The 27,381-nt window shown below is 40.0% G+C and overlaps 1 protein-coding gene and 2 pseudogenes across 1 annotated transcript; 2 read left to right on the top strand and 1 right to left on the bottom strand.

Moving 5' to 3' along the window:
• Positions 1-2,188: 2,188 nt before the first annotated feature.
• LOC118657903 lies at positions 2,189-3,087 on the top strand (annotated as a pseudogene).
• Positions 3,088-4,879: 1,792 nt separating this feature from the next.
• PPP2CA (protein phosphatase 2 catalytic subunit alpha) lies at positions 4,880-26,786 on the bottom strand. Its single transcript, XM_036312868.1, has 7 exons — positions 26,486-26,786; positions 13,786-13,995; positions 9,921-10,094; positions 9,309-9,398; positions 8,247-8,408; positions 6,479-6,597; positions 4,880-5,986 (listed from the first exon to the last, which is right to left on the bottom strand). The coding sequence occupies exons 1-7, from the start codon at positions 26,585-26,587 to the stop codon at positions 5,914-5,916; spliced, it is 930 nt and encodes a 309-aa protein (XP_036168761.1). The 5' UTR covers positions 26,588-26,786; the 3' UTR covers positions 4,880-5,913.
• LOC118658021 lies at positions 16,604-17,324 on the top strand (annotated as a pseudogene).
• Positions 26,787-27,381: the final 595 nt, after the last annotated feature.

Below are 27,381 nucleotides of genomic sequence, written 5' to 3'. Positions count from 1 at the left end.
CGACTCCGTCCACACCTTTGGGGACCCCTGGACCTGCTGGGGTTGGACCCCAGCATATGGCGCCCGAACAGGGACCCCTAGGTAAGCCCCACTCTCGGGATGGATAGGACTCCACCGTAGGAAGAGGGTGGATAGTCTTCGCCGACTCCGTCCACACCTTTGGGAACCCCTGGAACAGGATTCCCCTAGGTAATCCCCCCCCCCCCATTGAGAACCCCCACATTCGGGACGGATAGGACTCCACCAGGGTACTTCAGACCCCCCTATAGAGGATAAGTAGGGTAAGAAGGTGGATAGTACAGAACTTAGATTGAGAAGATGTGCCATACTGAGTCCAAAGAAAGAAGACTCTGTATTGATCTTTAGATTAAAAAGATGTGCCATACTGAGTCTAAAGAAATAAGACTCTGTATTGATCTTTTAACACATATGCTTGCTAGCAGAGGAATTAAGGTTACTCCCAGTCAAATGGAACATTTTATACAAGAAGTATGTCCATGCTTTTCTGAGGAAGGAAAGGTAAATGTAAAGGCATGGGAGGAGGTAGGCCCAAGGAGCCTTATCCTTAACCCCACTGCAGCCTTTCCACCCCGGGAAAGTGCAGGATTGGCAAGCTCTGCCTGGGGTGATAGATCAGGACTCAGGTAATAGCGGAAAGCGCCAATCCTACTCTTAAAATGGATACAAGAGAGCATTTCGGGTTTTTCTTTTTAATGCCTGCTTTTAAAAAATAAAAAAGGGGGAATTTGCCGGGAGCCGGTCCATGCTTGCTGTTTCAAGGGACCCGGCATATATGGCTTACTGTTCTTAATATGTTTGCTCATCTTCTTGGCACTATGTGTTTTAACCAAGGTCTCTGAGAAAGGTTGTTTCCCCAGGTAGGGATTTTCCCCTGAAGTTAGGGAGGGAATAAAACCTCTTAACTAAGTGCCAGGTGGGTAATTAATCACTTTAACTATGAACAATCATGCTTAAGCTACATAATCTTTACTCCCTGGAATGGAGATAAGAAACGCCCTAACCTTTGAAATAGAGATTGATAGGATTGAATCAACTGGTATAAATACAGATGTAACAAGACAGCGAGACACAGAACTTAGAACACAGAACTTAGAATACAGAACCAAGAGAGACAGAACCTAGGCACAGAACCTACACAGAACGTTCTCTAGAGACAGAAGAACTTCGCTGGAGAGAACATGGCAAAAGATCCTGGACAGAAACTGGCCTCAGAACCTAGAGACAGAACCTAGCGAGAGAACATGGCAAAAGATCCTGGACTGAACCTGACTACAGAAATTGGCAAGAGAACCTGACTAGAACCTGGTGACTGAACCTGGCTGGAGAACCTGGACAGAACCTGGCTGGAGAATCTAGCAAGGGAACATGGCCACAGAACCTGGCTGGAGGACCTGGAGAACCTAGCAAGAGAACATGGACACATATCCTGGCTGGAGATCCTAACCAGAACCTCACTGGAGATCCTGACCAGAACGTGGCTAGAGAACCTTTCTATGATGATCATCTGAACGCCCTTTCCATGTCATTCCTTCTTCACTGACTCCGTCCACGCCTTTGGGGACCCCTGGACCTGCTGGGGTTGGACCCCGGCAAGCTACTGTACTGCCACCTCAAAGATCTTGATGAACTTATTTAAATGTTTATCTCTCCAGCCCTTTACAACCTGCTCCAGTGTGGCTATAGGGAAGGAATAGTGAGCTGGGCTTAGGTTTGTCTTTGTGGCGTACTTTTAGTCAGATCATTGAGAGGATTAAAATTAAAATGGTAGTTTTATTTTAGCCAAGGTAAAGATTAATCACACGTCTTTTGCATGTGGTTCTGGGAAATAAAGAATGCTCATGATCACATACATACATTATATTGCTTCCCTTCCCACTCCTGCCTGCTGCATTCAATACACACTCCAGACCCCCACTGCTGTTGGCAAGGGACTAACCCTAACCTGGCTTTTCTCCTGAGGCATGTTTTGACATGTAACCTTGTAGTCAGGTCTACCCTTGACAAGGCTTACAAAACTTAACCACTAGCCCTTACCCCTGCCCCCTAAGTACCATTGCCATGCTGAAGCAGTTCTGAACCTACTGCCAAATACCAAAACAAATTAAACCACTGAGTTTCCTTACAGCTCAGAAAGCTAAGCCTTGCTTCTTTTCTGAGGAAACACCAAATGGCGAGTGATGCTGGCACTGTGGGAGGGCCCTGAGCGCCGTGGAATGGGAGGTTCTGGTGGCTTCCGTGGAGGATTTGGCAGTGGCATCTGGGGCCAAGGTCGCACTCAGGCTGAGGTTGCAGAGCTCGAGGAGGCAAGGCCAAGGACCTGAAGATCAAGTTGCTGGAGATCTCTCTTCTCCCTGCCCATCAAGGCATCTGAGTTAATTGACATTTCTTGCCGGCAACCCTCACAAACGAGGTTTTGAAGATATGTCTGTGCAAAAGCAGGAGTGCTGGCCAGAGCACCTGGTTCAAGGCATTTGTCACTATTGGGAACTACAACGGACAAATTGGTTTGGGTGTTAAGTACTCAAAGGAAGTAGCCACTACCATCTGTGGGGCCATCATACTGGCCAACCTCTCTATTGTCCCTGTGTGGCGAGGCTACTATGAGAACATTGACAAGCCCCACACTGTCCCTTGCAGGGTGATTCACTGTGGCTCTGTGCTGGTGTGCCTCATCCCTGCCCCCAGGGGCACTGGCATCGTCTCAGCCCATGTCCAAGATGCTGCTGCTGCTGCTGGCCAGTACTAACGACTGCTAAACCTTAGCCAGGGGCTGCACTGCCACCTTGAGCAACTTCACCAAGGCCACCTTTGATGCCACCTCTAAGACCTCAGCTATCTCACCCCTGACCTCAAAAGAGACTATGTTCACAAAACCTCCCTTTCAAGAATTCACTAATCATCTTGTAAAGACTCAAACCAGTTTCTGTGCAGAGGATCCAGGCTCTAGCTATGGCCACCATATACTTCTACACAAGAAAAATAAAGTGGATTAAGCCTGTTAAAAAGAATATGCTAAGCCTTGAGGTAGAAGCACTCATTGGCCTCTGGCATTTCCAAGAGATTTAATTATACTTTCCACTTTGGTCTTCAAGTGTCTGCAGAGAAGTACTCTTCCTTTTACTTCCTTTTCTATCACAATTCTGGTCTTTGACTTCCACCAATGGGCACTGGACTTGTGGTAGCTGCAGCCTACCACTGCACTCAATTATCTCTATTATTAGTAAGAACAATTGATTTGTCCATTAAAGCCTAAATGGACTTTCCTAATAACAATACTCTGGTTGACTGAAGCTATCTCAAGAGAAATTTCCAGAGTCCAAGTAGCAAAATGAGCCACATGAAGTGGTTTGTTACATTAGCAGCATTCTAGGTGGAGAAACAGACCAGCTACTTATCCTAAACCTGTTTAGGATACAAACTCCATTCAATTAAACTTCAGCCATGACAATCTATGGTTTGTCTTAAAGAAACATGGTCTCATTTTGAGCATTCAATCACTAGCTATAACTATCTTTTTTCTTTTTTTTACCTCCTGGGAAAGACATTCTAGTCCAAGTATGACAGGAAATATAAACTTGGAGTTTGCTGCCCAGTTTACTTGTAAGTTGTATGTCCAACCTGTAAAAAATGTATACATTATAAACATCCATAATCCACTTTTTCCTTCCCTCAATTTTATACAACAGCTGATAAATGAACACTGTAACCTATTTATAGGATAGCACTAGGACTGCAAGTCAACATCCCATTTTTGTCTACATGGCAGTCAGTACCTGTGCAATTAACCAAATATATTTAATAAAAAGCAGAAATAAAATGTACTTAGCCATAAGGCTTAAAAATTATAATTACAACAAATATAGAGATCATCAGGCACGCCCAAGATAATACATCTACAACCTTTATAAGGCTATTCAATAGAATAAATTAACTGAAGGGGGAAAAAAAACACTAAATTTGAAAAGATTAAGGCTTTAATGAAAATAATTTTAACCCACGGGAAAAGATTCCACCTCAAAACAAACACGCCTATTACTAAATTTTAAGGTCCAATTCTAGGAACACACTACAGTAGAAATTAAGGGACTGCTTACTACATACAGGACAGGTAGAAGTCACTATTGAAACAAAGTAAGAGTCACATGGTATATCTTAATTATTTACCAAAATCCACAACCATCATCATCCACCACAAAAACCAATTTTCTTAAATGTGTAGTTGGAAAACTGAGTTCTTAAATCTACATGTAAATTAAACTCAATTGGGAAACTTAAAAATATGTATACCTGAGCCCTCCTCCTCCAAACTAAATCAGAACCTCTGCATCAAGGATGAAAACCACAGAAATACCATTGTTTTCCTACAAAGCCAAGGTTAAGTCTTTCTTACATGCTAATATTCACGTTACACTTTAATTTAAAACACACTACTGCAACCAAGAAAAAGGGCATCTATCTTTGCTTAGGAAATTTAACCTAAGAAATGAGCCCATCATTTTACCAATTCATTTTACCCATACATTCCAAAGCAAACTTCAAGTCCTCAGTATATTCAAAATACTCATTTTTAGTTGAGAAGTCTTTGATATTTTTTTTGAACAAGAACCTTTTAAAATATGAAAATTTTATTTTAATCTGTTACTGAGAAATTAACAACAGCAATTATATATTTTTAAAGGAAATTACTATACTTACCAACGCATTTTCTTTACTTATTTCATAATCAGGTAGATTACTAACACTTTCTAATTGAGATGACCGAAGCCCACAGTATCTACAATTAGACAATTAATTTATAACAATATATTTATAACCAGAAACTGCACTGAATAAGTAGACACATTATTTACTTCGTGGCTCTACCTGAAAACATGCTGTTTTATTAAAAAACCCAAAAACTTAAATCTCAAGTTACATGGTTTTACAGTCCGATCTCACTGAAGTTGCACACAGATTTCCTTTCTTGCAAACAAGTTAATATGCAGGAAGAACCCACAAAGAACACACTGGCAATCTGATAAATTGTACTATCTGAACTATAAAGCATGAAATTCACCTGAAGAATGTTAAAGAGTTACCAGAGAGACTATGTAATGGACTTGATTTTTTTTTCTTTACCTAACATTCTACAAATTCTAAAATTTATCAACTGATTTATCTTTTAAATAAACAGCACCAGTCTTGCCCACTGATACAATTAAAATTTGACTTTCTCAGTTCTTAGTTCACAAGTTTATTATGAAAAACACTGCAGTGCCCTTGTGCAGTTAACATTGTCTTACAGGAGGGGGAAAAACAGTTCTGTCAAAGCAACTCACCAGGTTCTGACAATAACAAAGAACAACATGAGGCTGAGATTTGAGAAGGGAGATAAACTGAGTGCAGACAAATCATACAATTAAATTAAACGGTATCCCTGAAAATAAACAGAACGATTTCAAAACTCACAAGTAGAGGGGAGGCCTTGGTACTTATTTTTAAAAATGTTCATTAAGCTCCAATGATTGTTTGTTGCTATCCTTATCTACAGTCATGCTGAGTAAAGCTATAGCTAAATGGAAGTTAAATTGTATTCACGAGGTGTTAATGTTTACATCTTATCTGCAGTCTCTCATAGAAAGCAAAAGTAACTACAAATAACGTTATGCCAGAAACTGGTTTCTTGACCAACAATGTCGCTTCAGCATGCAATGAACTGGTTCATTCTAAAGTGGTCACGGCTGTTGATGACAAGAGGCTTTGTATTTTTATATGGCACATCTTTTGGTCCATGTGAAAACAAGTTTTTTGAATGTTAACTATTCTCTGACACTTTGGAGTTACTGTTGCTCTTCCAATTTCCATTAGGTCAACATATGGTTCATGGCAATACTGTACAAGTTTAAAATTTCATTACAGGAAGTAGTCTGGGGTACGACGAGTAACATGTGGCTCGCCCCTGCGAGGTGCTGGGTCAAACTGCAAGCTGAAAAACAAGACATATTTGTTGTTTATACTCGAAGACACCATTGTACTGACACTCAAAATCAAGAACATCATTCTTTCAAACTTTACTCTATTTTTTCCTATCAAATTTCAGCTTGCCTTAATGTAACAAAACTAGTTATAGTTCAATCATGCTTTTAATAAGGGTCTTCTAGCTGACTGCCTCCTCAAAGAGCCAAGGTAACTTCAGCCAGAGAGGATATGCTTTTATATACTAGGCTTCCTTATAAGATCAACTGTAAGATGGGCTCTACTAAATAAGTAAAATGTAGGTTTAAAGTTTTAATTTATATTAGAACCTATATATCACAAGTTTCTGTTGATGTATTTCAAAATACCATAGGTCTGTTTCAAAGGAAACTTAAAAATCAAATTGGAATGTATTTAGCAATGAGCTTTTCAACTCTTAAAGCTCCCATTAAAACTATATATTCAAATAATAGCAATCAACTACTCAGGTGTAGATACTTACAAAGAGTATTTTAGAGTATCATCAAGTTCCATGATTGCAGCTTGGTTACCACAACGATAACAATAGTTTGGAGCACTGAAAATCGTTACTACATTCCGGTCATGGCACCAGTTATATCCCTACAAGGAAAAAAGACATAAAAATACATTTTACTCCCTTATTTACAAAACTAAATGTTACTCAAGAAAAAAAACTTTTCTCTCAAAAAGTCTTGAAAAATAGCAACAGTTTTAGATAACAATTTTCTGTGCTCTACACAACTTTTTAAATTAGAAACAATAACCAATACATCTTCTTAAATATCTGGCCTTCTGTAAACAGCACTGTCTCACCAGCCTCTCTTATTGCAGTGGCTCTAAACTGATCCAAGAATGAGTATATGGCCATTCCTTATAAAGGCAGATAAATACTCATAGGAGACCACAACCTTATTAATTCTCTCATCAGTCATAAGTGAAGGTCCCAAGGCGGTCATTGCTCAGGTAAAAAGAATAGATGCCTCTAGCATTTCTGGCTTTATTCAAATGCATCAGTTACTTTTAAAGTATTGTTCACAAATTTCTTTCCCTATCTTTAGCAAAGTCAGACTTTACTGATAACCACAGAATTGTATTAGAATTAATCTAAACAGGACCGAAATTTTATTTGTATGCTAAAAGTCAATGTTCTATGCTAAGAATTGAGCCCATTTTTCCCTTTTCTTCTTTCAAATCACTGTAATCTTACCATCCAAAAGGCTACTTAAAATATTTTGGTTTATTTCTTCCCAAACTCTCCTCCACACATACACATTAAATATACGAAATAACAAAATTGAGATAATAAAATATTACATTCCCTCTTCTCCTGCCCCCTGAGTCTTACTTCCCCACTCTTAAATCCCAAGCACTATCCTGTCATTAAGAATCTGTCAAGCCTGGTTGGTATGGCTCAGTGGATGAGCACTGACATATGAATCAGGAGGTCACGGTTCGATTCCTGGTTAGGGAACATGCCTCAGTTGTGGGCTCAATACACCGTAGGGGGCATACAGGAGGCAGCTGGATCGATGATGCTTTCTCACTGATGTTTCTTTTTTAAAAAAATGTACTTGTATTGATTTCAGAGAGGAAGGAAGAGGGAGAGAGAAAAACATCAATGATGAGAGAGAATCATTGATCAAGCTGTCTCCTGCCAAGCCTTCTACTGGGGATCGAGCCCGCAATCTAGGCATGTGCCCTGATCGGGAATCAAATTGTGACCTGGTTCATAGGTCTATGCTCAACCACTGAGCCAAGCCAACCTGGGCTCACTCACTGATGTGTCTCTATCTCTCTCCCTCTCTGAGGTTAATAAAAATACATTAGAAAAGAATCCTGGGGGGCGGGGGGAGGAGGGGGCTGTGTGTGTGGGGGGTGCGCGGGGGTCAACTGGGGAAAATGAAGACAAATGTAAAACCTTAGACAATAAAAAAAAAGAATCTGTCACATTTATGGTGACAGACGGAGACTAGACTTTGGCGGTGAGCACACAATATCGTAATTGTATACTTGAAACTTAGATAATGTTAATAATCAACATTGACTCAAACTTAAAAAAAGAATCTATGAAAACATGTTAACTATGAATTTCATGGTGACCAAAGCTTGAGATTTTACTTCTAGTGTGCACCTACTGAAAAGGCTCAGGCTACATGTTCTCATTAGTATCATTCATTTAAAACTCCCTAATATCTTCCTTCATTAAGTTTACATAAAAGGCAAATCAGGTTTCAAAGAACAGAACGTACCTCCATCACCAGCTGGTGAGCTCTAGACACCAACGTGAGGCCATTGGCATGATTAAATGTCTCAGAAATATCTTGCCCAAAGGTGTAACCAGCTCCTCGAGGAGATATACCCCAACCACCACGGTCATCTGGATCTGACCACAGCAAGTCACACATTGGACCCTAAAAAAGCAAGTTAAGTTAAACAGACTTGCAAAAATGGTTAATACATGATTTGAATAATTCATCAAAAACAGACTTTATTGATAATCACAGAATTGTATTAGAATTAATTTAAACAAGACCCAAATTTTATTTGTATGCTAGAAGTCAATGTTCTATGCTAAGAATTGAGCCCATTTTTCCTTTTTCTTCTTTCAAATCACTGTAATTTTACCATCCAAAAGGCTACTTAAAATATTTGGGTTTATTTAAGTGGTGTTTGCTGAAAACAGTAAAAGGTTTTACAGTTACAAATATCTATGTCAAATAAATAAACTACTTCCAGATGTCTTTTAAGAGAAATAGCCTACATCAGTGAGCCCCAATAACAAACCCTAATAATTTGCCTATAGTATACAAATGTCAATGTTAGGCACTAGAGCAGGGATGGGCAAACTTTTTGACTGGAGGGCCACAATGGGTTCTTAAACTGGACCGGAGGGCCGGAACAAAAGCATGGATGGAGTGTTTGTGTGAACTAATATAAATTCAAAGTAAACATCATTACATAAAAGGGTACGGTCTTTTTTTTTTTTTTAAGTTTTATTCATTTCAAACTGGCCGGATCCGGCCCGCGGGCCGTAGTTTGCCCACGGCTGCACTGGAGTCTAGTAATTAAGACAGAGACTCTGAAGAAAACTATACCCTATGTCCCAAGCCCAGTCCTACAAGTATGGCGATCTTGGCAGGTTCCTTATATTAGCTTCTTCTGAAGAATGGGTGGACAAGAGTGTTCACATCACATGGGATCATTTTTGAGAATTAAACAAAAGAATACATATAATGAACTAAGTTACAATTAAATTTTTTCCTCCAAGAAGTTTGCTAAAAAGATTTTATTAACCAAATAAAAGTCATTACCTCATGGGGAACCTCTTGTAGGCGATCAAGTGCTCTGATGTGATCCAGTGTATCTATGGATGGCGAGAGGCCTCCATGTAGACAGAAGATCTGAAAAGAATGGTTTATAATGTTAACCTCACCTAAAAACAACTTGAGACATTCTGGACTAAGGTGCAGACAGCAGCCCACATTATTTAACCCACCTGTATCTATGTTCTGCCACAACCAGGCTTGTCTCTGCACCTCCTCTAAGCCATCTTTCTCCCAACCCACTCTAAACTACTGAATACACTCCCTTTCTTCCTGATAAACCATCACCACTTAATGCAGACTCCACTTCAATCTGCTCCTCCAAGAAAATGTTTCTCTGATTTCACTCTCACTACAGACTATAATCTTCTTTTGCACAGAATTTTGTTATGGTCTCCTTAATTACATCTCCCAGATGTGTCCAGAAACAGTTTGAGAGGATGGATGTAGTCCCAACATATAGTTCAGGGCCTGATACAAAGGCACTTCAAAGAGGCCCCAAAGGGATGTGAGTGGACAAAGAATTACCGATCCTTAAACATTAAGAAAGCAGAATACTGAAAACAATCAGTGATGTAAGTTTTAAGAAGACCTACATACCTGCCCATCCACCAAAGCAGTGAGAGGAAGATAGTCAAAAAGATCTGTAAAATATTTCCAAACATTTGCATTTCCATATTTCCTTAAACACTCATCATAGAAACCATATACTTGTGTGATCTGTCTGCTCTCATGATTTCCTCGAAGAATAGTGATGCGTTCACGGTAACGAACCTGAAACAACAAAATGGAAAACAACATGAAATGCTGGCTCCTTCAAAAACCAAACAACAATTCAGCAAACCTTCCACAGGGAAATCTAGAGTTCTAACTTTATTGGGGGAAAAGACAAAAAACGAAAACCATTCCAAATCCTTGTATCACACTGAACTGAAACCACACATCTACAGGCACTTGTCCATGAGGTATTTGTCAACCCCATCTCAACTAAATCAAACTTCTACCACCAATTTTACACCAAGAGAATTATCAGCTATAACACTCTATTCATGAATTATTTCTTGTTAAATAATTTTTGGTAAATTTATAATTATGCAACAATCATCACAATCCAGCTTTATAATCATGCCATTATCCCCAAAAGATCCCTCATGCCTATTTGCAGTCACTCCCAACTCCCACCAACCACTGATTTACTTTCTATTGATTTGCTTTTCTAGAAATCTCATATAAATTAATCACACAACATGCAGTCATTTGTGCCTGGTTTCTTTCACTTAGGCGGAATATTTTTGATGCTCAACTGTATATGGATCAGTGATTTGTCTTTCTTAATTGCTGCATAGTATTCCATTGTATGGCCATACCATCTTTTGTTTCTTTATGCACCAGTTGAATGAATACTTGGATTGTTTGCAGTTTGGGGCTACAATGAATAATGTTACTATAATCATTTGAATGTACATGGTTAAAATTGAATGTATTGGGATAACGTTGGTTAATAAAATTACTACATGATCTATATATTGTACTGTGTGCTTACCACCCCCAGTTAATGCGTGTAAGTTTTTAATTTAATTTTTAAAATATTTTTAAATTGATTTCAGAGAGGAAGGGAGGAGAGAGAGAGAGAGAGAGAGAGAAAGAAACATCAATGTTGAGAGAGGATCACTGATCGGCTGCCTCCTGCACACCGCCCCCCCCCCCACCCCCCCCCCGCCGGGATTGAGCCCGCAACCAGGGCATGTGCTCTTGACTGGAATCGAACCCGGGACCCTTCAGTCCACAGGCCAATGCTCTTTCCACTGAGCCAAACCAGCTAGGGCCATGTAAATTTTTATATGAACGTATTTTCATTTCTCTTGGGTAGATTCCTAACTGAGTATAATTGCTGGGTCATATGGTAGGGATACGTTTAACTTTTTGAGAAACTGCCAAACTTTTTCAAAGTGCAGAGCATTTTATATTCCCATCAGCAATGCATAAAGATTCAATCTCTCCACAAATTCACTAACACTTGGTATTATCAGCCTTACTGATGACAGCCATTTGAATGGCTGTGACTTTAATTTGCATCTTTTTATGTGCTTACTGATATTTTCTTGGGTGAAATATCCAAATACTTCATCCATCTTTAAATTGTCATCTTAGTTATAACAGGTTTTAAATATATATATATATATGAATACAAATACATTTTCCTTAGTGATGTCTTTTGAAGACCAAAAATAATTCTGATGAAGTCCAATTTATTAATTTTTTAATGGATCATGCTTCTGGTATCATAGCTAAGAAATCTATGTCTAACCCAAGTTTACAAAGATTTTCTAAGTTTTATTCTAGAAAATTCATAGCTTTAGCTCTCATATTTAGGTCTATGATCAATTATGGTTCATTTATATGGTATGAAGTATCTAAGTTCCTCTTCTTTTTTGTAAATGGATACTCCTGTTCCATTACTATTTGTTAGTTTCCTTCCCCCTTTATTCGTTTGTCATAATAAAGAATAGGCTGTCATAACAAAGCACCACAGACTGGGTGGCTTAAATATCAAATGTATTTCCTCACAGTTACAGAGGATGTTGATAGGATTGGTTACATCTGAAGGCCCCTGCCCTTCGCTAGTAAATGCCTATCTTCTCCAGTCTTATCATCTTTCCTCTGGACATCTTTCCTCTGAATCTGTGTCCAAATCTCTTCTTATAAGGACAACAAGTCATATTGGATTAGGGCTCCCCGTCTGACCTCATTTTAATTACATCTTTAAAGACCCTATCTCCAAACACAGTCACATTCTGAGGTAATGGGGGTTAGGTCTCAACACATGAAATTTGGGAGTAGTAGCGGCACAATTCAACCCTTAACAGCTTCAAACATGAATTCTTTTTTTTTTTAAATATATTTTATTGATTTTTTACAGAGAAGAAGGGAGAGGGATAGAGAGTTAGAAACATCGATGAGACAGAAACATCGATCAGCTGCCTCCTGCACACCCCCCAGTGGGGATGTGCCCGCAACCAAGGTACATGCCTTTGACCGGAATCGAACCTGGGACCCTTGAGTCCGCAGGCCGACGCTCTATCCACTGAGCCAAACCGGTTCGGCTAAACATGAATTCTTAAAGTTAACATATTCAATCCTTCTGAGCACTGGGATTAAATATCCTGGGCTTTAAGGTCAGCTTATAAGTCTGCTCTTGTAATATCTAGAGCTACCACAGAAAGTTTCCATCATTTAATCTAACCCCTTTATTTTACAGATGCAGAACATAATGACTCCAAAAATGTTCTGTAGCACTTTATATAATTCAGACTTAGTAGCTTCAAACACATACATTATATTAGTTGCCTAAAATTCAGCTCTTGCAAAAACCACATCTCACTGCTTCTCCAATATTAGAAGTCTTCGGCATTTTACCATTCTGCATATTTAGTAAAATCTTTTCCCCAAAAGGTAAAGTCAATTTTTTTTATGGGAAAGACAGAAGCCTACCATACTAAACGCTATTTATCATTTCATGTTTCACCTTCAGACCTTTGTACATTTCCCAAAGCTATACCCGATATAAAGCAACTTGTTTTCTTTAATTATCATTTCTGTATTGTTCTAGATTATCATGACATGCTTAATGGTTACAAACTAGTCCATTGAGATAAATCATATTTTAGATATTCACTTTCTGTTGGATATTTAGGTCAATGCTTTCTGATATTAAAAATAATGCTGCAGTTTATGTTTTCATATAAATAAAGCTCTTTTCTTCTTGAATTTCTACTTCAATAAAATTGTAATAGGACTACTCTGTCAAAGGATATAAACATTCCAACAACTGACATTTCATTCCTTTAAAATACTTCAAAAGTATCTAGAAAGGTAATTATATTCCCTCCACATCCCAATTTATTGATCTAAAATCTATCTGACCAGCCTTCTAATATTTTTTCAAATAATCAAAGGTTATTTTCTTCCTTAAGGAATAACCTTTTTTTGCCCTGGCTGGTGTTGCTATGGTTATTAGAACATCAACCCGAATACCACAGTCTCCAGGTTCAATTCTGGCCAAGGGCATGTACCTGGGTTGCAGGTTCAATCCCCAGCCCCAGGTGAGGTGTGTGTGGAAAGGCAATCAATCGATATGTCTCTCTCACATCAATGTTTCTCTCTCACTCACTCTCCCTCCCACTCTCTAAAAACCAATAAAAAAAAAAAATCCTCGGGTTAGGATTAACAAAAAAACTCCCCACAAACACACAAAACCCTTTTTGTTTTTATTCTATACCATCCCCTTACTCAGACAGATAGACCTATGATTTCTAGGTCCCAAATCTAAGTATTTGCAATCCTAAATCTAAAGTTTTATTCTAAAACTTAATACTCAGAGAAAATCACAAATCTCTGGAAAAAAGAACATTCAAAAGGACTGTTTTACTCAGTTTAAAATATCTGAACATAAACTTGAAGTTACCTTAAGAGCTACAAGCAGAGTAACTGTTTCAACTGAGTAGTATCCTCTGTCAACATAATCTCCCATAAACAAGTAATTTGTATCTGGTGACTTGCCACCAATTCTAAACAGTTCCATGAGATCATGAAATTGCCCATGCACATCTCCACAGACGGTGACTGGACATCGAACCTCTTGCACGTTGGATTCTTTTGTCAGGATTTCTTTAGCCTACAGATAGAGAGAGAGAGAAAAAAAATAAACCAATACACTTGACATTAAACATTAACAAATACATGTTTCTTCACATTTAATGTAGTGTAAGGTGCAACTCAGTAGAAAATGAAATTGCAGGCAATTATGATCCCATTATAAGAGGGCAAGATTTTGTTCCATTGGTCATCTCTCCTCGGAATCCAAAACCAAATGTGTATCAAGATGCACAGCCCTATTTCTCTCATCAGTATCAAGAGTTTTTAGGCCTATTAGTTGTCATCTAAGTAAACACTAAAGAAATTATATTATTAGTAGCTGTATAAAGATCAATGAAAATGGAGCAAGACATTCAGGTACCTAATTCCTTAGTTTTAGAGTTCTTTTTTAAAAAAAATATATTTCTTTATTGATTTCAGAGAGGAAGGGAGAAGAACAGAGAGAAACAACAATGGTGAGAGAGAATCATTGATCGGCTGCCTCCTGCACGCCCCCTACTGGGGACTGAGCCCGCAACCCAGGCATGCGCCCTTGGCTGGAATCGAACCCGGGACCCTTGAGTCCGCAGGGCGATGCTCTATCCGCTGAGCCAAACCAGTTAGGGCTTTTTTTTTTTTTTTTTTTTTAAATATATTTTTATTGATTTCAGAGAGGAAGGGAGGGGGAGATGAAAGATCAAAGAGGGAGAGAGAAACATCGATGAGGGAAAATCATTGATCAGTTGCCTCATGCACATCCCTAACTGGAGATCAAGCCTGCAAACCAGGCATGTGCGCTCACCGGGAATTGAACCATGAGTTCTTGTTTCATAGGTAGACACTCAATCACTGAGCTATGCTGGCAGGTCTCATCCTCTGGTATTCTGACTGCTATAATTTAAAGCCTATGTCCCTGAATTATGCATGGGCACAAAAAAGCAAAACACACACACACACACACACACACTCCCAAACTTTTTTGCTTCTCCTAAACCCCTAAAACATTTTTTCAGACCGTCAAATGTCTCAGCTACTTAACATTTGAAAAAAGATCAAGTTTAAAAAAAATAGTGTAATTAGTATCATATTCATTTTTTTTATTGGAACCCTACTGAAATTCAGTCAAGTGGTAAATAATGAAATGAATGAATTCAAGGGAAAAAAGATTTGCTGTAAAATTTCCTAGCTTGGCCGGTGTGGCTCAGTGGTTGAGTGTCAAACTAGGAGGTCTTGGGTGACTCCTGGTCAGGGCACATGCCCAGGTTGTAGGCTTGATCCCAAATAGGAGGCAGCCAATCAATGATTATCTATCATCCTTGAATGTTTCTATCTCTCTCTCCCTTCCCTTTCTCTCTTCTCTGAAATCAAATATATATATTTTTAAAAACTTCCCATTTAAAATGGGAATAGGCTATTTTATTAATAAGAGACCATCACAAGTAACAGTGTGAAGCTAAATTTTATACCATCCTAATAAACAATTTGGAAAATCACTTGAAGGAAAGGAACCTTTAGGGGTATTAATTTATTTTCAACATCCTCTCAGAGTTCAGATTCAGAAATCAGACTTTATTTCAACCTGCTATAAAGCAATCAAGTATAAGGTGAATGACATATAGATCTGCTTGACATTCTTAGATATAGGTCATCCCTAGCCACCATAATAATATGAAATTACAAGCAACGCAGACTTAAATTAGACCTCACAGATCATCTAAGCCAAGATTTTTCAAGGAAATAAAAGAGAAAAAACATGAACCAACAGATTCACCAACCACTTATAATCAAGCAAACACTTAAAAATACAATATGATTACAACTAAGGAATTTTTTTTTTGTATAAAAAGACCAAAAAGCATTAAAATGTTGATTGTTAATTTCAGTGGAAAAACTTTAAGAATAATATGACTGTCATAATCCTACCACAGCAACAAAACTACTCATTTCTTCCAGTTTTTACCTACATACAGACCTCATGTCTATAAGTGGTCAACATCTCGTTTGTGTTCTAATATTTCATATTCACTAACCCAATTTCCTACAGCATTATAGTGATCATTTTAAACTGCTGTAGAACATCCTCCTGAACAGACTTATGCACGTACTATTGTTATCTGAATGATTTCCTTTCAGAGTATTTTCAATTGATGGGATTACAGAGCAAGATAGTATTTTTTAGTTTCATATGTACTATACAACAGGATTATCCTTTTTGTTAGTGGTGGGATGTGGAAGAGCTGCTGCTGCTTCTGAAGCAGTAAGCAAGCTTTTCACTTAGTTCCACCACTCCAAACACTCCCACCAAGGGCCCAGAATCTGTCTACCCTGGGTGAAGCAAGACCTTCTGGCTGGATCAGCCGTGGGCAAACTACGGCCAGTGGGCCGGACCTGGCCCGTTCGGCTGTTCTATCCGGCCTGCGGAGCCGAAAGAGCGGAGGGTTCTCTTGCTCTCCCCTCCGCTCCTTCACCAGCAGCAGTGTTAATATGGCAACGTCGGAAACACGGCCGCAGCTCCTTCTTCTGAGTCCAGTTTAAGAACCCATTGTGGCCCTCGAGTCAAAAAGTTTGCCCACCCCTGAGCTGGATTCTACCCCCCTCACCCACTCACCATTTGGACTGACTTTGGGTGTCCTAACAACCTTATTAGCATGATGCTTTATCTTAAGCAACTGCCTTATATAATCAATGGGCTGAATCTGACCATTTCTGGCATAGACTTGCCGAATTCCTTGATGGGCTACCAGAATACAGTTTAAGAATCAAAGAGCTAAGTAGCACCACCAGCAGCAGCAACAGAATGGAGGTTTAAAAAAAAAAAAAAAGTGATACCTGCCAAAAGGAATTTCCAGCCCAGAAAGTGAATTCAGAGAGTGGAGCAAGTGGCCAATTCACTCACCCCTCTAGCACCCCAGTTCCAACCATTTCCAGCAGCAGTGCTCCTGTATCTATCTGGAGTCCAGCTTCCATTTCCCCACTGTCAGATCCCTTGTCCACCTTCTCTTCCTCCATGCATGACCTATAGCCCATAGCCTATACTGGGGTTTCAGGTTATAGTCAAGAATATAATAGCTCAACTTTCTACTTTGGGGGCATGCATGGACTACAGATCTTACTTGACTCCTCTGCATCACTAGCTTCCTGGACCAGAAGTCACATACAACCTACTGGTACCACTACAGTCACCAGCCATCTCAATCAGTACTCAGCTTCTCTTTCCACCCAGGGATATGTAGCTTCAAGCCTGGTTTTAATTCAACTACTTAACTGCTTGGATTTTAAGGACCAAACTGCCTCCTGGAAGTTTAACTTCAAGGATGACTACTTGGATTATAAAGATCAGACATCTTGTGGAAATTCCAGATTTTGTGAGGACCTGTAGAAACTTTGTTGTGTGGGTGATTTTTAAATATACTGGGCTGGACATTCCAGTTTTAGTATGGTTTTGCAAACTAATGTCACCACAATAAATTCAATTAAAAAAAAAAAGAGAGATGGGATGATGCTCAGACTCATCTTCTGGAATACTTGAAGGAAAAATGAAGGTCCTTAGAGGGGCCCACCAATCAGCAAACTGAAATGGATAAATCAACCTACTTAAGATCCTGTCATAGTCTTAGATCATTGGTTTTCCTGATTTGCAAAGTGATCAAAAGCATTCTATCATGTGCAACCAAAACAATAAGAACACTAAACTGTAAGGGAAAGAGGGGAAGCACAGAGCCTACATAAGCAGAGGTGATCCAACGGTTTAGCCAATTCTGATTGAATCTTAAAAAATGGACAGTATCTCAAGTTCACTCGCGTCTCATGACCAACTGTTAGTTGGCACTGAAAAACTTCAGGGCTGTGTGAATTGTGCAACTGATTGTCCTAGATGCACTACTTTATTTTTAATGTTTACGAGGAGTCAATACGTAGTTTAAGAGATAATCAGCGTCTTATATAAATGATATACCAGTGGTTTTTAATCTATGATCTCAGACTTCAAAACTGTGATCACCTGTTATTGTATGCGACCTTGAACTCAACCTTTGTAGGGGTTCTTCTGTGATTAAATAGGTTATAATGATAAGTAAAATTCAGAGCAACCAAGTACTTATCTAAAAACATTACCTTTGCCTGGAGGTGCTGCACTGCAACTTTACATCAAAATGTCTCTGGACAAGGAGAATGAGAGAAGAGAAGGACACAAATTCATCTGCAATTTATGGCCAGTAAGTCTAGCAGTAAAGAGACACTGGTTAATTGCTCTGGCCCTAATAAACTTATAAACTGAGATCATTATTTATGTTTGCAGATGTTAACTGGAAAAGTTATATATGTGTAAACCTTTTCTTCCTGTATTTAGCAGGTATTGTATCTAACGGTTTGGGCCTGTGTGAAGCGCATGCAAGATCGTGCATGCGCGCACACATACACATTCACACCAGATTATGCCCAACTTGTTATGCAACATGCTCAGCTAGCCTATATAATAAAAGCCTAATATGCAAATTGACCGATTGGCAGGACGAGCGGTCACTATGACCTGCACTGACCACCGGGGGCAGACACTCAACGCAGGAGCTGCCCCCAGCCTGCAGGCCCCCGACCGGTGGGGGTTGGGGCTGGTGAGCAGGCGGCGCTAGGCCACCCAATCGCCCTGCCGGTAGCCCCACAGATTGGCCCTGATTGCCAGCCAGGCCTAGGAACTCTACCCATGCACGAATTTGTGCCCCGGGCCTCTAGTTTCAGATATAAAATGCTATCTCCTGATTTAACTGGCACTTTTCCTTTAAGATTTCTAACTTTTTATTCCATGTTTATTTACTACCAGTTATTTCTCCTCTTATACAAATTGTCCACACATACTCTTCAAGTAGTCACAGAGTTGGGTGATGATCTTATGAATTTTTTCTATTAAAATTCTGATTATTAATTCCAATATTCATTGGAACTCTAGTTCAAGTAAATTTAACATTTCACACTCTAATCATACATCTTCACCAATATAGCCATAAAGGCATAAGAGAAGCTGAGAAAAATGCAATCTTTGAATTTTACTTTTCAGTTAAACAATTCAAGACATTTTAAAACTTTTAATTTAAAGTTTTAATTTACAGCAAAATAATTAAATTTGCAGGCAAGAATACTTTTTTCAATATCTTAAGAGAATTTCACTTTGCTTTTTGCTGCTTTAAATAAGATAAAAGATAGGTTTCTTTGATTTTCATAACTATGCAAAAATTATGTTTTAAGATAAATTAATATATATGGCTAGATTTTACTTTGGTGTGATACATAAAGTAGTGCATATTAGCTCTGGAAGCAAATGAATTTATGTTAGTTATCTTCAATTATCAAACCTTTTTTTATACTACTTGTCTTTCATTAATTATACCAAACAGATGGTTCTAACATTTTATGAAACAATTCGGTCTTCTTTGATTAAAATCTGTATGATTAAGCTTCATATAATCATCTTCATCTCTATCCAAAATAAATGATCATTTTCTTTAAAACCATGTATCTGACCTCAATCTTTACTAACCAACCTACACATGTGCATAAATTAAACATTCCCAATCATTCCTGCATGGGGGAAAAAAATGTTAATCTACTAAGCTGAGAAATGTTGCTACATACATAGTTTATTAAAAAATTCTCACAACAATTGATCATAAAACTAGAACCACTCTGGGTCTGTTTCCTCCCTGATCTGTAAAAGATGACTTGGCCTAGGTCCGTGGTCGGCAAACTGAAGCTCGCGAGCCACATGGGGGCGCACATACAGTGCGATTGAAACTTCATGGCCCATGCGCAGAAGTCGGTTTTCGGCCTGGACGAGTCTATTTTGAAGAAGTACTGTTGATACTTGGCTCTGTTGACTAATTAGTTTGCCGACCACTGGCTAGGTCTTTAAGGTTCCTTCTAACACTAAAATTCTACTCCATTCTAAAGTCCTTCTTAAAAGTCTTTTAATGAAAAGTCAGAGCCACACAACAAAATAGATGGTGGGCATTACTACTAGTTTACAAATGATGGGTGCAGAGAAATAAAATTCCCTCGATCACCACTAGTACAAATGTTCTAAAACCTTTCTATATAGTTTACAAAAGTTCAACCTTCTGACTAATCTGAAACCCTGCTATTAAGAACAAAAAGCAGTCCTAACCCGTTTGGCTCAGTGGATAGAGCATCAGCCTGCAGACAGAAGGGTCCCGGGTTTGATCCAGGTCAAGGGCACATACCTTGGTTGCAGGCTCCTCCACAGCTTGGGCCCTGGTCAGGACGTGTGCAGGAGGCAACCAAGCAATGTGTTTCTCTCATTTAGAAACAACAATATTTCTCTCTGTCTTTCCCCCCTCTCTCTTCCACTCTCTAAAAATCAATAGAAAAATATCCTCCCTAGAGGATTAAAAAAAAAAGAACAAAAAGCAAACTAACAAATCCCTGTGATAATGCTATTTAGACAAAGCTAAATACTGAAAGACAGTAATGCATGTAATAGGGGCTTAAACTTTTTGATTGAATGAATTCCAAGAACAAATGTACAGTGTCACATTGTTAATAGCATCAAATGACACTCCAGAACCTTTGTGAACTACACTTCTGTATATGACTTTAGCTGCTAAATAAACAAACTGTTTCCCAGGGCACTCTAGAACAAAGGTTCTCAAGCTTCTTTCAGCCCCCCCAACAACATAAATGTAAAAATTCCAATCTGTAGTAGTAATTAAATGATTAAGGCAGAGGTGGGGACAGGGAGTGGTGCCAGAGCAATTGGCCAGCTGGGCATGTACAACCTTTAGACACATATTTTTCTGTCACTGCCTTGTTCATCCATTCCAAGCCACAATACCAATACATAACTAGGCAACAGTAACTTGGTATTGTGAAAGCAAGCTATTAACCCCAGGTTGTTACTTTATAGTTCTTTCAGACCCTAGCCCAGGGGTGGGCAAACTTTTTGACTCGAGGGCCACAATGGGTTCTTAAACTGGACCGGAGGGCCGGAACAAAAGCATGGATGGAGTGTTTGTGTGAACTAATATAAATTCAAAGTAAACATCATTACATAAAAGGGTACGGTCTTTTTTTTCAATAATTTTATTCATTTCAAATGGCCGGATCCTGCCGGCCCGGAGTTTGCCCACGGCTGCCCTAGCCATTTATTGACAAGCCATAAGTCTCAACTTCAGCTTCTTCTACTACTTCTGCTCCAGAAGTAGAGAGAAAAGCTATTTAAAACAAAAGGAAATCTTTCCCCTTCCTAGTTCTAGTCCAATTCAGATTTCACTTGCGTAGGAGTATAGGTTGAGGATTTTTTCAGACAAGGATGGTAATAGGAAATGAATTAAAAAAAAAAAGTGATATAAGCATAACCCATGGACACAGACAGTAGGGGGGGTGAGGGCATGTGCTGGGGGGGAGGGGGGCAAATGGGGAGAGGTCAATGGGGGAAAAAGGAGACATATGTAATACTTTAAACAATAAAAAAAAAATTTTAAAGTGAAAAGAGAGAATTGGACCAAGTAGAAAAGAGTTAAAAAAGGGGGGGCGGGTCCCTTGCCACATAAAACTTTTCCTATCTCTCCTAAGCACCTTCAAAAAAAAAAAAAAAAAAAAAGATTCTTGGCCCTGACCGGCTTGGCTTAGTGGATAGAGCGTCGGCCTGCAGACTGAGGGGTCCCAGGTTCGGTTCAGGTTCGGTTCCGGCCAAGGGCACATGCCTGGGTTGCGGGCTTGTGCCCGGGGGGGGCGGCGCGCGGGAGGCAGCCGATCGATGATTCTCTCATCATTGATGTTTTTATCCCTCTCTCCTTCTCCCTTCCTCTCTGAAATCAATAAAGAAATATAAATAAATATATATATATATATATATATATATATATATATATATATTTTTTTTTTAAAAAAGACTCTTGCCTACCATTTCTTCAACCCAAATCCAATGTCTCCTGGTTTTCCGAGCTTAACTCCTCTAAACTAAACTAATATTCCATGTGACTTATGAGATAAGGAAATACCTGCTGTCATAAAAAGTGTGAACACCAGAGTGTTGATGCAAATATTATCCCATACACTCCTGAAATGCTCATCATTCTTTCTACAGAATGCGTTTCACTACTACCAATATTTGTAGACACAGAACTCTTGACTCTGAAACAAAGAGAGTTGGAGAACTTGTGTAACTGAATAGTAGGGCTGTTCATCTTTTCGGTGTTTCCTCATTAAGTCAACTCAAAACCAACTGCATTACTGCTTTTTGCCTGGAAGATCATGAAACAAAGAGGCACAAACAGCTTTGACTGTGGAAGCTATGAGGATAAAAAGAAAGGCAATTTATACACCGTAATGAACAATAATGTCAGTTATGCTTTATTAGAATATTTCAGAGCTTAGTCTATGGATCACAATTTACACAATCTGAGAATACATAGAAAATAAACTGGAGTTTTCACCTCATTAATCTTATTTGAGGAGGGAATACAGTTAGCCACATCCAAAACTGAAGAATAATTATTGTCTACTCCTCCAGGACACAGTGAAACAACAGTATGTGACAGGAATAGGGAACTTTCAAACAATCAAAATAAAAGTAATGCTTTATTTTACAGAGCTGTTGATTCTACAACTCAGTCTGGCCTCAATTCACCTGCATCTTTTATTAACACTACCTAAGAATCTAAAAGGGGGCTGTGAAGCAAGGCTAGAACATTGGTCTTAGAATCCTTAAATCTAGGCAATCTCAATTTAGCCTCTGCAGTTAATAACTTTACCTTCCTGAGCCTCTAGTTTCTATTTATAATTGAGGACAATAACTGTTACATAAACTTAAGAGAACTATGCATGTAAAGTATGATGAACATAATATTCTGTATTATGCTTCCCTGCCAACTGTTTTCAATGTTCATATTACTTTTATGAAAATGAACCAAACAATGTAAACCAAACACATATACAGACTAGCAAAAAACATATTACACACTTCATAAAATAATTTATCTTTGGTCAAATATTTTGTAGCTCTTCTAATTAGAAAGAAGGGGTTTGTTTTCTATATACTCACGTAAGAAAGGTTAAAACTAAGTGAAGCCTAATGACTGCATTTTATTTATAGTGCTTGTAGAGCAATGGAAAACAGCATACCTAGTTAAAGAACTGCTTTGGGAAAAAAAAAATCTGGCTATCAAACAACATTCTCTACAAGTTTGGTAAGAACTGAAAGCACAAAGCCAAAAATCATACCTAAATTAAACCACTGCTGAAGTCATATAATAAAAGACTGTTTACTGTAGTTAATGTGAAAAGCCAAGTTGACACTAATATTTTTTCCCATCTGTAAATGGAAATATACCAGTCCAATTACACAGATGTAGTCATGTTACTGACTATAGAACTGTGCCTGACACAAAACTGCACTCACTTACCACAAATTTTTAAACAATCAACAAATTATGATCCCAAAATGACAAGGTATACTGCACACACACAACCACCTTGGCTTTTTTAAGAAATATATTTTATTTATTTTTACAGAGGAAGGGAGAGGGATAGAGAGTTAGAAACATCGATCAGCTGCCTCCTACACACTCCCTACTGGGTATGTGCCCGCAACCAAGGTACATGCCCTTGACCGGAATCGAACCTGGGACCCTTGAGTCCGCAGGCCGATGCTCTATCCACTGAGCCAAAACAGTTAGGGCACCTTGGCTTTGATATAACCCTTAATCACATTTGAGGGGTAGAGGAGCTTGACTTGTTAATAACATAAAACTATGTTCACTCTTGGATCCTCTGCATTTGAACACCTACCACTGTTCAATGTTGATGAGATATCATAATAATGGCCTCTACATTTTAAAAATTACAATAATCTCTTATGATGATCTTTACTACTTTAAGTATTTCATTCAGATTAGGCATTTTCAGATATATAAAAGGTTTTAAAATTATCATACCTTCTCATAATCAAAGAAATAATCAACTATTACTAAGTAGCTATTTCCAACAAGTATCTTTTCTTAAAATAAAAAAACTATTGTACTAATGAAAAAAAAAAATTTCCCTCAAGATTTTTAAAAAAATGTAGCGTTCACCAGATGGGTTATTAGCCATACAAATATTAACAGTGAAAAGGGAATTTTTGTTTTACTAGGAAGACTTGTACAAAAGATCATTTCAAGTCACGTATTCTAACTCATCCCACATACCTAAAAAACTGCCTTCAAATTAATTTAATCTGGAAATAATTACAATAATACCAAAAGTTGAAACACTTAGAAGCTAAAGACAATAGGAAGGCTGTGTGATGGTATCCCCCCCAAAAGGCTCATCCATTTCTTGGAAACCTACCTACAAATATTATTTCCCATCTTTTTGGCTCTGAGAATTAAAATCTGGACAGGCTGGATGAGCAATAGAGATCTAAGCATAAATTGAGTAACCTCACTCATCTTAGTTTTACAAAAATGTGGAAAACAAAGAACATTTACTAGATGCACCAAGCTTCATACACCCCACCTAAGCATCAAATATTTCGTCTGTAGTCTCCAACACAAACCCTCTACTTCTGTGGTCCATTTACTACTGATTTCCAACTAGATTCAGACTCCTTGAGAATAAACATTCTGCATTGCTTTCCATTCCTCTCATAAAAGGAAGCAATCTTGGATATTCAGTAGGTTTTCAATATTTAAACACAAAGCACTCATTTAAAATGAAATTGTATAATCTCAAATTAAACATGCTTTAAGTCTACAGACAAGAAAATGGGTCCTGGTTGGGTAGCTCAGTTGGTTAGAGCATAATCCCAGTAGACTGTGGGTTCAATCCTCGCTCAGGGCACATACAAGAATCAACCAGTGAATGCATTAAATAAGGGGAACAACAAATCGATGTTTCAAAAAAGAAAATGGACCAAGTGAAGTGGTTGCCCCAAGGTCAGTCACAATTATTCACTAGTGTCCAAGTCTAACTTTGCAGTCCCATGATTTTCCAATTACATCATTACTTCTCTTCCAATATTTTCTACACAAATGACTAGTCATCTAGCCAACTGCTGACTAAGTCTTTATGTAAAGTACTAAACTCTAAAAGTCACTAAAATCATCACTTATGGTACCTACAAATTAAGACCTAATAATATACATTAAATAATTCTGAAAAGCTTATTTGTACATCTTTAAAATAAACACCATCCTCATTTGATGCAGGGGAATTAAGGATCAAGAAGCTACCATTACAATGCAGCTCCAATAGATGATGTGCCACCTCATTAGGAGAGTTTTGTTTGGGCTTGGGATAAATAAATCTGAATTTGCCTCACTTAAACTGCAATTATTTATAGCATAATTTCTTTAAAAGCCTATTTTAGGGGTATATAGGCCAAACTCATGAACCTAATTTTCACATCAAACCACAAACAAGTCAGCATAATTGCTCTGTAATAACTTCCTTCACTAATACAAAGTGATAACACAATATTTCACAACTCTGTATTAAAATAAAATGCTGCAAAGTTCACTTTAAAAAAGGGTAACTAAAATGGACTAATGGAACGGACTACAAGATCCTATTTTCAGCATCTGTAAGTCCGCAACACAGTAAACGCTCAATCGACAGCTATTATTATTACTACCACTTAAAGCCACAAAAATACAAACAAGTAACTTTCCTAACAAAGAGCCGGGACACAAAATTTGCTGCTCTTACAATTGATGTTGCTCATTTAAAAAAAAATAAATGGCAAAATGCCAAGTACGTTAAGCTTAGAGAAAGATTTCCCACTACCCAGTTTAGGTCAGCATAGAAATCATAAATTCAACTGACATTTGACTTCCAATCCCAAAACTCCATATACGGTATGATCCAACAAATTCTCCCATTTCTTCCAACGATGAAAAAGAACTTAAATGCCTCCCTATATCTACCACCATGACCTTCGTAGAAACTAGGTTAAGAGATTTGTTGTTAAATTCTTAAAAGACGCGCTTTACAAAAAGACTGCTCAGCGAATTTGGCGCAATCCCCCTAGGACAGCACTAAAGCAGTGGGGCCCCTCGATAGGTCTCGGGGTCTGGCCTACAAGCTCGCCTTTGGGGGGACCCTCTGGGCAGCTTTGGAGCTGAGACTCAGTCCTGAGTCCAAGGGAAAAGCCTCCGGCCCACCTCACAGGAGAGTCTCAGGTTCTGTCTCCGGGCGTTTGAACCCAAGGCCTCCTGCCCGGATCTCAAAACCGCCCCCACCCGGGGTCTCCGCTCCCCCAGCACCCGTCCGACGCCGAGGCCGGGAGGCTCCGAAGCCTCGGAGTGGGGTGAACGGCGCCATTTTAGGCGCCAGAGGCAGGGACAACCCATCTCCGCGCGAGAGGCAGGGGGCGCCGGGTCGCCTGGGAATCGCCGCCCGACCGCGCCGCGCCGGACCCCGGTCTGGGAGGCGCCGGGGGCCCGGGCGGGCGGCCTCCGCCATGTTGCACCCTCCCCACAGCCACCCCTTTCTCGGCGGGCGCAGCCCACGGCGGCTCCCGTAGCCGGAGTGTAACTCACCTTCTCGCAGAGGCTCTTGACCTGGGGCTCGGAGAGCTGCTTGCACTCGTTCAGCTGCTCGATCCACTGGTCCAGTTCCTTGGTGAACACCTTCTCGTCCATGATGCCACCCGCCCGAACAGGCTGCCGCTCCGCGCTACACCCGCGCCGCCGCCCGCACACGGGCCACACGCACACGCCGCCGCCGGTCCCCGAGGTACTGGTGTGGTTCCTGGCGGTGGCTCGGCGCTGGCTCTGGCTCGCTGGCTCTCCCCGCAGTGCTCGGCCGCTGGCCGCTGTCTTCCTCAGCTAGCTAGAGCTCCCGAGCTCGGCTCTCTGTAATGGCGGCCGCCGGCGTGGTGACGTCACGCCAGGCGTCAGGAGGCGGCGGGGCGCGGAGGGGTGGAAGGGCCGCGGCACGAGCTGCGCAACTGCGGAGCCGACCCTGGACGGCCGCCAGACCGGAAGAGGGGCGGGAACCGGGGACCCAGGCGCAGGCGCAACATCGCCCGCTGGTAACAGGCACCTTGGGCATCGGGCGTGGTCCCCCAGGAGGGTGGGGCCCAGGGGGAAGGGCGGCCCGAGTCCGGGCCAGCGCAGTGATCGCGGCGGGGAGCTGGGCTGATCCTGGGGCACGACGTCCTACGCGGCCGGGGCGGGGGCCTGGCGCAGCGCAGTCCGGGCGGGCGGGGCCTCCCAACGGCCAGAGGCCTTTGCCGAAAGGTGCTGCGCCCCGGCTTTTCGCCGGCGACCGCAACCAAATCGGAAACGAGAACTGCGACCCCACTGCCCCTCCGCGGTGCAGCAGCGCCGGAGTTGCTTGGGGTTCCTGCATCTTTGTGGGAAGGAACGAGCGTAGAGTTGTCGCCTGGGTGGAGGCCACCTCCACCTCGGGTTGGCACCTTGTAATTAGGTCA

The sequence above is a fragment of the Myotis myotis genome, unplaced genomic scaffold (genome assembly GCF_014108235.1).
Source record: "Myotis myotis isolate mMyoMyo1 unplaced genomic scaffold, mMyoMyo1.p scaffold_m19_p_6, whole genome shotgun sequence".
Lineage (NCBI taxonomy): Eukaryota > Metazoa > Chordata > Mammalia > Chiroptera > Vespertilionidae > Myotis > Myotis myotis.
The sequence above is the reverse complement of the archived record's forward strand: the minus strand, read 5'-3'. Positions and strand labels throughout refer to the sequence as shown.